The sequence below is a fragment of the Rhinatrema bivittatum genome, chromosome 7 (assembly GCF_901001135.1).
Source record: "Rhinatrema bivittatum chromosome 7, aRhiBiv1.1, whole genome shotgun sequence".
In the NCBI taxonomy this organism is placed as follows: Eukaryota; Metazoa; Chordata; class Amphibia; order Gymnophiona; family Rhinatrematidae; genus Rhinatrema; species Rhinatrema bivittatum.
The window spans coordinates 112,077,430-112,091,957 of NC_042621.1; the positions used below are offsets into that span (position 1 = coordinate 112,077,430).

General features: G+C 41.3%; 1 protein-coding gene across 1 annotated transcript in view; it reads right to left on the minus strand.

The window, feature by feature from the left end:
- The window catches only part of CDH23 (cadherin related 23), a 1,814,588-nt gene that overhangs the window by 1,407,174 nt on the left and 392,886 nt on the right, over positions 1-14,528 (minus strand). The window contains exon 6 of the mRNA XM_029608940.1: positions 14,103-14,195. Within this exon, the coding sequence (XP_029464800.1) occupies positions 14,103-14,195 (93 nt within the window). The remainder of the gene's footprint in view (positions 1-14,102; positions 14,196-14,528) is intronic.

The window sequence follows — 14,528 nt, forward strand, 5'->3', positions numbered from 1 at the left end:
CATCCTGTTTCCAACAGTGGCCAATCCAGGCTACAGGTACTTGGCAAGTAACCAAACATTAAGTCTATACCATGCTACTGATACCAGTAATAGCAATGGCTATTCCTTAAGTTAACTTGTTTAATAGCAGTTAATGGACTTCTCCTCCAAGAACTTATACAAACCTTTTTTAAACCCAGCTACACTAACTGCACTAACCACATCTTCTGGCAACAAATTCCAGAGCTTAATTGTGCATTGAGTGATAAAGAGATTTCTCCAATTAGTTTTAAATGTGCTACTTGCTAACTTCATGGAGTGCCCCCTAGTCCTTCTATTATCCGAAAGAGCAAATAACTGATTCACATTTACCCGTTCTAGACCTTCATGATTTTAAAGATTTCTACCATATCCCCCTCAGCCGTCTCTTCTCCAAGCTGAACAGCCCTATCCTATTCAGCCTTTCTTATAGGGGAGCTGTTCCATCCCCTTTATCTTTTTGGTTGCCCTTCTTTGTATGTTCTCCAGTGCAACTATATCTTTTTTGACATGTGGCATCCAGAATTGTACACAGTACTCAAGGTATGGTCTCAAGTGATATAGAGGCATTATGACGTTTTCCGTTCTATTAACCATTCCCTTCCTAATAAGTCCCAACATTCTATTTGCTTTTTTGACTGCTACAACACACTGAGCCAGTGATCTCAATGTATTATCCATTATGACTCATATATCTTTTCCTTGATGGTAGCTTCTAATAGGGAACATTGTATAACTACAGCATGGGTTATTTTTCCCTATATGCATCACCTTGCACTTCTCCACATTAAATTTCATCTGCCATCTGGATGTCCAATCTTCCAGTCTTGCAAGGTCCTCCTGCAATTTATCACAATCCACTTCTGATTTAACTACTCTGAATAATTTTGAATCATTTGCAAATTTGATTACCTCACTTGTCGTATTCCTTTTCAGATTATTTATAAATATATTGAAAACCACCGGTTCAAATACAGATCCCTGAGACACTTCACTGTTTTACCCTTTTCCACTGAGAAAATTGACCATTTAATCCTACTCTCTGTTTCCTGTCTTCTAACCAGTTTGTAGTCCATGAAAGGAGATCACCTCTTATCCCATGACTTTTTTGTTTTCTTAGAAACCACTCATGAGGGACTTTGACAAACACCTTCTGAAAATCCAAATGCACTACATCAACTGGTTCACCTTTATCCACATGTTTATTAACCTCTTCAAAAAAATGAAGCAGATTTGTGAGGCAAGACTTCCCTTGGGTAAATCAAGCTAGATATTTCACTTGGATGCAGCTTGGAATCAAGCTAGATATTTCACTTGGATGCAGCTCCATCACTGCTCTCTACATTAAAGGTGGGGGTGGAAGGGAAATAGAACCAAGAGCTAAGAGAAACAGATAAGTATGAGAGAAAATATGTGTGAAGCTTGCTGGGCAGACTAGATGGGCCATTTGGTCTTCTTCTGCCGTCATTTCTATGTTTCTATATGTTTCTATGTAAATCCATGCTGTGTTCTATTAAACCATGTCTTTCTATATGCTCTGTGTTTTTGATCTTTAGAATAGTTTCCACTATTTTCCTGGCACTGAAATCAGGCTCATTGGTCTATAGTTTCTTGATCGCCTCTGGAGCACTTTTTAAATATTGGAGTTATGCTGGCCACCCTCGGGTGCATACCATCTGGTCCAGGTGATTTGCTACTCATGAGAGGCTTCTAGGAAAAGAAATAAGTCATGGGATAGGTGGCGATGTCCTTTCATGGATTACTTAATGTGGATAAGTGCAAGGTGATGCATATAGGGAAAAATAACCCATGATGCTAGAGTTACACAATGTTAGGTTCCATATTAGGAGCTACCAAGAGATCTTGGCATCATAGTGGATAACACATTGAAATCATTGGTTCAGTGTGCTGCGGCAGCCAAAAAAGCAAACAGAAGTTGGGCATTATTAGAAAGGGAATGGTGAATAAAATGGAAAATGTCATAATGACTCTGTATCGCTCCATGGTGAGACGGCACCTTAAATATTGTGTACAATTCTGGTCGCCGCATCTCAAAAAAGATATAGTTGCGATGGAGAAGGTACAGAGAAGGGTGACCAAAATGATAAAGGGAATGGAACAGCTCCCCTATAAGGAAAGACGAAACAGGTTAGGACTTTTCAGCTTGGAGAAGAGACAGCTGAGGGGGGATATGATAGAGGTGTTTAAATCATGAGAGGTCTAGAATGGGTAGATGTGAATTGGTTATTTACTCTTTTGGATAATAGAATGACAAGGGGGCAGTCCATGAAGTTAGCATGTGGCACAAGTAATCGGAGAAAGTTCTTTTTCACTCAATGCACAATTAAACTCTGGAATTTATTGCCAGAGGATGTGGTTAGTGAAGTTAGTGTACCTGTGTTTAAAAAAGGATTGGATAAGTTCTTGGAGGAGAAGTCCATTACCTGTTATTAATTAAGTTGACTTAGAAAATAGCCACTGCTCTTACTAGCAACAGTAACATGGAATAGACTTAGTTTTTGGGTACTTGCCAGGTTCTTATGGCCTGGATTGGCCACTGTTGGAAACAGGATGCTGGGCTTGATGGACCCTTAGTCTGACCCAGTATGGCATGTTCTTATGATCTTTATCAATCTGCCCTACTACATTTTCCAGGTTCACAGTGATATGGTTCAGTTCATCTAACTCATAACCCTTGAATACCATCTCCAGAACCGTTTATCTCCCAAACATCCTCATTATTAAACACAGAAACAATTAATTTGGTCTTTCTGTAATGGCCTTATATTCCCTAACAGCCCCTTTAACCCCTCGGTCATCTAACAGTCCAACCGACTCCCTCACAGGTTTCTTGCTTCGGATATATATTTTTACGTTTTTATTATGATTTTTTGCCTCTACGGCCAATTTCATTTCAAATTTCTCTTAGCCTGCCTTATCAGTGTTTTACACATGACAATGCTTATGCTTTTTCTTATTTTTTTCAGATGAATCCTTCTTCCAGTTTGAACTTTTTTTTTTTTTGGCTAAAATAGCCTCTCTTTCACTTCACCTTTTAATCATGGCGGTAATCGTTTTGCCTTTCTTCCACTCTTCTTAATACGCGAAATACATCTGGACTGCACTTCTTGGATTGTATTTTTAAGCAATGTCCACGCCTGTTGTACACTTTTATCCTTTGCAGCTGCACCTTTCAGTTTTTTCCTATTTTCCTCATTTTATCAAATTTTCCCTTTTGAAACTTAAGGGTTAGAGTTGTAGATTTACATATTATCCCCCTTCCAGTCATTAGTTTAAATTTGATCATGATATGATCACTATTGCCAAGTAGTCCCACCACCATTACCTCTCTCACCAAATTCTGTGTTCCCCTAAGAATTAGATCTAAAATAGCTCCCTCTTTCGTTGGTTCCTGAGCCAATTGCTCCATGAATCAGTTTTTTATTCCATCCAGGAACTTTATGTCTCTAGCATGTCCTGATGTTACATTTACCCAGTCAATATAAGGATAATTGAAATCTCCAATATTACTGCATTGATCAAATGGTTAGCTTCCCTGATTTCTCTTACCATTTCATCATATGTCTGATCAATTTGGTCAGGTGGACGGTAGTATACTCCTATCACTATACTCTTACCCAACATACATGGGATTTCTACCCATATAGATTCTATTGAGCATTTAGTCTTTGATATAAAGTGCTAGGGATATGCAGCTGGAAAGTATTCATTGGATTCGGGATACGTATTCGTCGGGGCCCAGATACATTGCATTCGGTCAAGGGGGAAAGCCCAATCCATTAATACTTTGAATTCAGCAATCATTCCCTTTAAATTTAATTACCTACAACCCCCCAACCTCCTGACCCCCCCAAGACTTCCCTAAAGTCCCTGGTGGTCTAGCGGGGGTCCTGGATCATCTCCTGCACTCGTGCCGTCGGCTGCCGGTATTCAAAATGGCGCCGATAGCCTTTGACCTTACTATGTCACAGGGGCTACCGGTGCCATTGGTCGGCCCCTATCACATGGTAGGAGCAATGGACAGCTGGCACCATCTTGTGCTCCTACCATGTGACAGGGGCCGACCAATGGCACCGGTAGCCCCTGTGACATAGTAAGGTCAAAGGCTATCGGCGCCATTTTGAATACTGGCAGCCGACGGCGCGAGTGCAGGAGATTGATCCAGGACCCCCACCGGACCACCACAAACTTTAGGCAAGTCTTGGGGGGTCAGGAGGGTGGGGGGTTTATTCGTTCAGGATTTGTTGCATTCGTGGGGGTTCGCCATACGTTTCGCGAACCCACGAATGCAACGAATAGGGACCTATATGTTGCAGATTGCGCATTAGTTCACAACGAATGCACATCCCTATAAAGTGCTACACCCGCACCAAGTTGATCCTCCCTATGATTGTGATATAATTTGTACCCTGATATAGTACTGTCCCATTAGTTATCCTCTTTCCACCAGGTCTCTGAGATGCCAATTATGTCTATCTCATCATTCACTGCTGTATATTCTAACTCTCCCATCTTACTTCTTAGACTTCTGGCATTGGCATACAGACATTTCAAAGTGCACTTTTTGTTTGTATTAACAACTTGCTTTTCAGTTGATAGGGATAATTTGGATTTCTTTACTTATAGGCATATTGACTACTTTTGCTTTTATTGGAACTTCTCTGTTGTAATGCCCTAACTCTCCTGTTTCATTAATATCCTTCAAAGATACATTCCTCCGAACCATGTACTGCTGAGTGACTGTTGGCTTTCCCCCTTGTTCTAGGAAGAGGAGGGGAGAGATCATTTCTGTGGAGGCTCACTTATATCAGAACTTTTTTATACCACTGTAAAAGGGGCATTATGAACTTGTGGTGATGTTTGTGGGGTGAGTTGGGTTTTGGAGTGTAGTTTTACATGTACTGTCATATGTCCGAACAACACAGTTGCCATCAGTGAAGATTTAATGTGATATGAAGTGATGAAAGGTATAAGAGTAGTAGATTTGTACCATGTTCTCTCTACCTTGCTTGATGCACTCTCTACCTAGCTGCAGTCAAGCTAGGTAGAGAGAATATGGAAGAAATCTACACTTCTTTCACCTTTCATCAATTCAAATCACATGAAATCTTCAGAGATGGCAACTGTTCATATATATGACAATGCATGTAAAAAGTCCTCTCTCGCTCTCAAATGCGATAAAAGCTGTCCAGTCAGTAACACAGCATGCGATGGGACTTCTCATCTAGAAAATTAGCCTAACCACGCCCCCTTTTTTTTTTATTGCGGGTACTGTATTTGTAGCAAAATGATGAAGCTAGGCCTTAGCCAGTTAGAGCTGAAAATAGGATAAATTAGCCAGATAACTTTGTCATGCCCCCAGAATGCTCCTAGAACACCACTTTTTTTTATCCAGGTAAATTATAGCCAGATAATGATTTATCTGGCTGTAATTTAGCTAGATAAGAGGCTGAATATCCCAAAACTTGGCATTTAGATGGATAACTAAGTCATCTGTCTAAATGGCTTTTGAATATTGACCTCAATGACATCATGACATCTTTCTTATGGTGAGTCATCAGTGATGATATTAAACATGACTACAATAAGCCACTGATCTGGCATTAAGTCACTGGTGATGCCAGCATACAAAATATCCTGACCAACCTTATGTTCCATGTTGGAATGAAAATTTCAAAAGTTTTCATCCAAAAAAGACATGGAACAGATGCTTTGCTATTTTTATCTTTCTTTGCATGTTAGGGAACATCTTCAAAAATATGGCACAATGTAATATCGTATACAAGCAAAAGTTAATTGACTTTCAGGTATTACCAAATGAGGACTTGGACTGAGCTAGTTCAACTTTGATATCTGTTTAATTTTTAGAGCCACATTCAGGCTGGCTTATTGAAATCCAAATTTTCGGAAACAATTCACATTGACTCAGATTTGGCTGTATATTTTGTTATTCATGTAGAGACCTTTTGGGATCTCCACTAGTAAGCCCTAGTAACAGATCTGTGATAGACAGTGTAGGAGAGGAGAAAACCCCTTGCATGGTGGCTGCAGTGGTAGGCTGCATCGTAATTCACTGAGGCATTTTTAATTAGCAGTCAAAGAAGAAGGAGCTGTTTTATTCCCCTGGTTTCTCTATCTCTTGTAGGCTAGGCCCCTGGCTATCTAGGATAGGAAGAGAAAAGACCCCGCTGTTCCATCTCACATCCAGCATATGGACAGTGATGACTGTGATTTGGAGAGAGTTGGTTTCAAGCCATTTCTGAAGTTTTGCTGTTTCTCCAGTCCTTGCTCAAGGAGGGAAAATACTCCTACATCTGGGAAGGACTGGAATGACAGAAAGCCTGCTGGTCTCTCTTTCTGCCCATTCTGGCGTGGATGGAAAGACAAAATAGGCCCTATGGTCTTTTTCTGCTGTCATGTTTCTATGTTTCACACCCAGTGAACAGGCAGTGGTGATTCTGTTATGAGTAGCTGAGTATTTTGTGGAGATTTTTGTCTTTTCTTTTTAGAGAAAGTTTGCCATTACCCTACCTGCCCAAGAATGGGGAAAAGAGAAAGAGTAATTTTTCCCTGCTACCTGGACCTTTCATTTTGAAAAATCTCCTGTTTATCATCTGAAAAGGAAAACTATGAGCAAGAGCTGTTGTTCATCTGGAGACCCCTATAGGAGTCTTCACCCTGGGAAAAGAGGAATCAGAGTTGGATTACCTGGAGAACAACCATACGTCAAATATTTTTGGGGGAGGGTATCCTGCCCACTTCTAAGAGACCCCTGCCCATACTTTTCCATGCCCTAGAGTGTGAGATATTCCTAGGACCCCACATACTGAGAAACACTTGCATAGATAAGGAGACATTTTGGAAATCTGTCTGGATATCAATGCACAGGAATGCATGTGTTTGATGCCAGTTAATTATAGTGGAAGAACTATAGCAGTAAAGTTTAATTTTGGAACACCTATACAGAATGATCAGCCTGTTTGTTTGGCACCTACACCCATCCACAGCTTACACCTTGTAAGGTAACACCCTCTGCTTTGGGCCCTAGAAGTCTATCCTCACCCCCAATTCAGAGAATCCATGCCCCAGGCTGCTGGACTGTATTAGCTTTTAGCCTTGGGATCAAATGTGACTCCTGCATTTCTCAGCTTTACACTAGAAGAGGGCCTTACATTAAGATGAAGGTTCAGCAAGAAGAATACCTATAACCCGGCAGTTATCTCACATTATTTTCACATTTTGCCCATCATCTTCCAGTAATCAGGATGTTTTAAAACTAAAAATATGACTCCTCTATATTTACTTGGATGTTTGGCATTTGTGGAGCTGCTCTTTGGAATTCTTCTGGTTTTACCATGATATTGGGTGAATTTCTAGCACCATCAGCTGTGTATGAATGTTGTTATTGGGTTTCTATCTACCCACTACCCAAAGCCAGTGCAAGGGCTTTAGTTACCCTAGGTGAACCTACAGCCTTATGCCCTCCAGCATTCCCCACACCCACAATTAAAAATTATGCATTTATAATTGATTTTACAGGTAAAAGGACATTTAAAGTACAGTCTTCTGAGATAAAAATATCACTTACAACATGTATATTCTATTTATATGGGCTGTAGTGGTGCCAACCAGAAAACCCTGCAAGAGAGCAAACAAAAGCCACCTGGAATCCATATGGTACTAGGCCTCTTGTAATGTGACTTGGGCATGGGCTTGGCCCTCAGAAAGCCATGAGCAACCTGAATTACAATTGCAATATAGTAATCCTCCCATACCATAACAGCACTAACTGCCAACTCTCAAACAGCAACAACACTACCTATGAACAGGCAAAATTGAAAATATTACATGAAGCCCTAAAATACCAATACACCTTCTATTAAGAAAACAGAACAAGCCAGGCTCTTATAGATCCCTACACAGAAAATACATGTTAGCAGAACATCTTGGTCATGCATGCAGAATACAGATACATCCTCACCAAATTTATCTATGTTTGAACAAACAGAATAGAGACCATACGTATAAATAGAAGAAGAAATACCAGAAAAGGAAAAACCTATGAATAATAGCAGAAGTTCCAAAAAGGAGAAATTCACAACATCAATTTTTGCCCTACTTACACTAAAACTTAGCTGCAAACAAAGTTTGAGTGGATACTCTGTCAGCAGAACTATCGCTGGAGTGGTAGTGAATGTGTTAATTGCTGTGGAATCCTCCTCAGGTTGATGCCTATAAGTAAACCCATTAAGTAAGACAAAGGAGACAGTCCGATCAGTTCACGTTTTCGTGAAGAAAGCCGAGTTTCCAAGGCTCCAAGACAATGGGATTTCCGTTCAGGTTTTAGTGTAGAAACCATCCTTTTGGCACTGATAGAGATTTAATTACAATCTCCGAGTATGTGCTTGTTTCACTTCACTTTATAGTTGCCTTCGACACTGGACCATAATATTCTGTTATCAAGGCTGCAAGTCCATGGTATCAAAGGCAAGATGCATAAATGATTTTTATGATATTTGCAGGAGAGAATGCAGAAAGTTTTTTTAGGAAATTAATTCTTGGCATCCTGGGGTTACAATTTGGAGTCCCTCAAAGCTGCATCCTGTCTCCTGTATTATTTAATGTATACATGCAGCCGCTTACTCAGATGATTAGTGGAGCAATTCTCAAATATAAGTTTGCAGATGATATACAAGCTTATTGTGACTTAGGAAATAATCAGGAAAAGTAATCAGGAAAAGTAAAAAAGCTTAACAAATGTTTACAGGAAGTTGAGGTCTGGCTAATCCACAACAAACTAAAGGGCTTGTTTACTAAAGTTTCCCTTTTCCCATTTTGTTTCTATGTGAAAAATGCTTGGTAAATAGGGCCCTAAGTCTAAACCACTCAACACCACAAATGGTATGGAGACCATCAATGAGGGCCCATTGTCCATAAGTGCATCTGTGTGATAAAGCGATAATACCAAATCATAAGGTTAAGAACCTAGGAGTTGTTCTGAACTCAGACCTGAACATGCAGACACACAACAGTAAGGTGGCGAGGGCCTGTTTTGTTTCACCTAGGGAACATTTGTAACCTATGTCCATTGTTTGATAAGTGCCCTAATTACAGTGGTCCATGTCCTAGTTGCAATGTGCTTGGACTACTGTAACTCCCTTTATGAAGGGCTTCCCAGGACTAAACTAAAAGACTTCAACTGGTGCAAAACACCTCAGCACATTTGATTTCAGGGGCCAAGCCTTATGATCATATCTCACCCATTTACAAGGCCTTGCTCTGGCTTCCAGTTGCTCAGAGAGTGGAATTGAATATCATCTTTATGGTCTTTAATGTTTGAAATAATTCAGCACAATATCTCAGTTGCCATATACAATGATGTGTGTGCCAGGGCAAACTCTGCTTTCCTCTCAACCATCGCTGCTTAAAGTTCCGGATAGAATCAATATATTGGAGACTAACAGGAGGTCATTTTCCTGTGTAGCAATTCTATCCCACAGGCAGTTAAATGAATAACCAATTTAGCCACTTTTAAGAAGCATACGGGCCGATACAGTAAAGTCCGCGGGAGAGCAGACGATGCCCGCTCTCCCGGTGCGCGCAATTCTCTATTTAAATTAGGTGATGCGGTAAAAACGGGGAAAAGGAGGCGCTAGGGACACTAGCGCGTCCCTAGCGCCTCCTTTTTGACAGGAGCGGCGGCTGTCAGTGGGTTTGACAGCCGACGCTCAATTTTGCCGGCATCAGTTCTCGAGCCCGCTGACAGCCATGGGCTCGGAAACCGGACGCCGGCAAAATTGAGCGTCCGGTTTTCGGCCCAACAGCCGCGGGCCGAATTCAAATTAATTTTTTTTTTTTTTTACTTTTTTTACTTTTCGGGACCTCCAACTTAATATCACTATGATATTAAGTCGGAGGGTGCACAGAAAAGCAGTTTTTACTGCTTTTCTGTGCACTTTCCCGGCGCCGGAAGAAATTAGCACCGACCTTTGGGTCGGCGCTAATTTCTGAAAGTAAAATGTGTGGCTTGGCTGCACATTTTACTTTCTGTATCCCGCGCGCATACCTAATAGGGCCATCAACATGCATTTGCATGTTGAGGGCGCTATTAGGTGCCGCGGGTTGGACGCGCGTTTTCCTCCCCTTACTGAATAAGGGGTAAGGGAAAACGCGCGTCCAAGAGCAGGCTGACAGTGCGCTCCATCGGAGCGCACTGTACTGTATCGGCCTGTTAGTAAGGCGAGGCTGCATTCTTACAGATCTCCCAGTATAAAGTTAGTATTCTTGGGTTCTTGTTCTAGTTGACATTTCCAGTTAAACTAGCTAGGAACTTTATCTGTATTTGCTCTTCAGCTCTGTTACTATACTGGGGTGTGCCATCCAACTTAAATTAGCCTAGATGTTACTTGTTTTTGTTTCTCGGCTCTGGTATTATATTGAAGTCTGTTATCTTCTTTTAATGATGTTTTCCCTGGATCACTGCTTGGATTTGTTTGGGTTCTGACACAACCCAGTAGATGATTTAACTTGTTTACATTGTTTATGCAAGTTTATTTTACACTTGTATATTAATTTAAATCATATTATTAAAATAAGTTTTTCAATATGGATTCTTTATATTTGTTGATCACTGCTTTGTAGAGGTCTACAAATATGATAATAAATTAATCAAACAACTGTATAGACCCAAGGAACAGGAGTGTTGTGGGCTGAAATGCTTAGTATTGACAAGCTAAAAGAGAAAAATCTTTATTCAATGTAAGTGAGATATCCCAGGAAAATGCAAGTTACATGAGCATTAAAAGATTAATGCAGACTCAGATTCAGTCCAGTGGTATGTGGGTTATATAGGTCACCACCTCTAAATTACATGTCAATGAGTTAGGTACTTCGTTAACATAACTTTTTTTTTCTACTGGTCTATTCTAATTATTTATCTGTAATATGCTAAATACTATCTTCTTGAAAGATGAGCTGAGAGCTAGGTTGATTATGCAAGCACTGACAATTCTGCATTCCTTACTACCTACAATACCAACAGTTCACAGTGAACTATAGTTCCGGCTATTGCCAGAAAATTCTCTCTTATACAGTCTGTCTGTCTTTTCTGCTTCTTCACCGCACTCAGCTATATTTTCCCAGGTTTATTTCAAGCACCCTCACACTAGCATAGTCAGCTCAGATTACCCTTCTGAGGTATGAGCAATGAAAACTGGTCTTGAGTGAGTATTCATAATTAGGTAACACATTTGTAAAATGCACAGAGACCTAAGGATATGAAATACTTTATAAATACAACATAATCATAATGTGATTAAAAAACAAACTGGCTATTACCATTTTGCATCAATACAAATTCATCTCTACTTAATCTCCTGTAGTAACTGATGACTCCTGGCAGTTTTATGCAAGGCTCTTCTCTCGCTTTCTACTTATTAAGCAACAGAAAGATGACAGCCAACCAATTTGCTTTATGTCTTAAAAGTCCACACTCCCTTTCTTCTTAAAAAATGGTGGTTTATACAGCTCTGTATTTTGATGTTATATATATGCAGTCCCAGGCATTATACTATGGATTATAAACAGAAACTCAGAATTCAAATGGTTCTGGCTTGGAATGTCATGAGTGCAATTGTTTTATGATCTTATTTACTGTTGTAGTGGATCAGTAGAAGGCTTCTCCTCAGTTGTCAAAGTGATTCCTCCTATGGATCCTGAAACAGAATGCTTCTCTTCCCCTTTCCTGCCTGTTCCAGGAGGCACCTTTCAGGCTTTTTATCAACGAATTTGCAAACTTAAATGGGCCTGAGAATGTATATATATTCTCTTGGTAAGCTCCATTCACGCTCTCAAGAGTCACTGCCCTGTATGCAGACACTTGTATTTGAGGATTCAGTGTCTACCAGATACAAAAGGTGCTGATCACTGAACTCTAAACATTTTATTAGCTTGATCTGCAGTGTTGAAGGTTCAGCCATAAAATTTACAACTAGGAAACCCAAAGGCCATCTGTACAAATTATTTATAAGCTGATATTTCTCATGCTAACAAATGGCGAGGAAATTATCCAAAAAGGTAATTAAAGCCAGGTCCCAGCACTAAAGCGGCCTCGGGCAAGGTGGCAGGCGATTCTAGGCATCCACACCAACATGACTCACTTAATTCTAAAAAGCACTTGTAAAGCAAATGTAAGACAGACAGAAAGGTTTTTAAATGCACACTATTTCTTTTTCATGCACAATCCTGAAACCTTGAACAGATATTTAAATATATGAAAATGTATTTAATTTATAATTGTTTTTATTTGTTACTTTTCTCCTTAGAGAAACATGCCGGTTCTATTAGGCATTCTATGGTGAGCAGAACAGACCTGGAGAAATAGCGTTAGTTTGAACTACAGTACCCCGAGTACAACTGTACAATGTTCATCTCTCTCTCTAATACTAGCGTGCAAGGTTTTTTGCTCCTCATTTGCTAGTGCTAAAATTTACAAGAGGAGGAAACTGGAGACCAAGTTCTAGATTAATCCAAAAGCAGATTAACCTACTGTTTCCCGAGCCTCTCCTGGAGGCACACCTAGCCAGTCTGGTTTTCAGGATACCCCTAATGAATATACATGAGTTATATTTGCACACAACAGAGACCTGATTATGCAGATCTCTCTGATGCCTATTTATTGTGGTTATCCTGGTTAGGTGTGCCTCCAGGAGAGTATTGGGAAACACTGGATTAGCCCACCCACAAAGACAGATTCATTCCTGGATTATTTATATTGAGTATCGTCTTAAGGGTTAAAACGAACAGAACAGTATAAATGCTAAGGCATGAACGTTCAAAGGAGTTACGGGGTAGATTTTCAGACGAGCGCGAACAGCCTACTTTTGTTTGCGCTCCAGGCGCAAACAAAAGTACGCTGGATTTTAGTAGATACGCGCGGAGCCGCGCGTATCCACTAAAATCCTGGATCGGCGCGCGCAAGGCTATCGATTTTGTATAGCCTGCGCGCGCCGAGCCGCACTGCCTCCCCCCGTTCCCTCCAAGGCCGCTCCGAAATCGGAGCGGCCTCGGAGGGAACTTTCCTTTGCCCTCCCCTCACCTTACCCTCCCTTCCCCTACCTAACCCCCCCCCCCGGCCCTGTCTACCCCCCCCCCTTACCTTTGTCGGGGGATTTACGCCTCCCGGAGGGAGACGTAAATCCCCGCGCGCCAGCGGGCCTGCTGCGCGCCGGGCCGCGACCTGGGGGCGGGTACGGAGGGCGCGGCCACGCCCCGTACCCGCCCCCAAAACACTGCCGACACGCCCCCGCAACGCCGCGCGCTCCGGCCCCGCCCCCCGACACGCCTCCCGACACGCCCACTCCGAAAACCCCGGGACTTACGCGAGTCCCGGGGCTCTGCGCGCGCCGGGAGGCCTATGTAAAATAGGCTTCCCGGCGCGCAGGGCCCTGCTCGCGTAAATCCGCCCGGTTTTGGGCGGATTTACGCGAGCAGGGCTCTGAAAATCCGCCCCTACATGTGTAAAAGTAACGTATGTTGTAGCAATTTTCAAAAGCCCATTTATGAGCATAAAACCTTTTGGAACATCAGCTCTATGGAGTGAATTTTACAAGGAGTTACGTGCATAAAAGTAGCAATTTTCAAAAGCCCATTTATGCGCGTAAAATCTTTTGAAATTACCTTCTTAGCACGAACACAACAGGAAACTGATCTATGTTTAATTCCAATGTAACCAGTAAAGATCCTTACAGCTGAGATACTTCAGGATGCATTTTAGCATCACCAGTCTTAAAGTCAGATGTTGGAAACTTTAGTACAGCTGTATATCATTATTAATACCAAACAATATCATTATTTTCCTTCACCAAAGCAGTTTGATAAGGTTGGATTTTCTGCTCTGCAGGATATAACACTGGAATAAAATTTGAGGAAAGAGACATAAAAAGCTAATTTGACAGATGACTTTTTCCTTTCAGATCAACAGAAAAAGTGGTAAATGTCCTTGATAAGCTACCAAAGTTCTCTTGACCAGACGTATATATGCAGCACAAGACTTTGACTCCTACCTCTGCAATTCGTACAGCATACGGCTGATTGTGAAACAAGGGACTGTTGTCATTCACATCACCCACTTGAATATTCACTTTCTGTTTTATCACCTGCAAGAAGAGGAAAAAAGATAAGGCTAGGTGTCCTTAACTAGCTGAACCTATGACTATCTATTTCACAAGAGCTTTGGGGGTTGCATTTTTTTGGCCTAGCAATTTCCTATAGTCTTTTGGGTTTGCAAAGAAACCAGCCTCTGCTGGGGTTATCGTGTCGTTGCCATTTACAACTACCTAGGCTTTCCCCCCTCATTTGTAACTCTCTTCCACCTCCTCTGCAGCCCAGCCCTCATTGCACATCCTCAGGCAAGGGCCACAGACTGCAGCTCCCCTTCAGAACCTGCTATGCATGCACTCTGAGCCTGGACAATAGATGTCGCCATTACA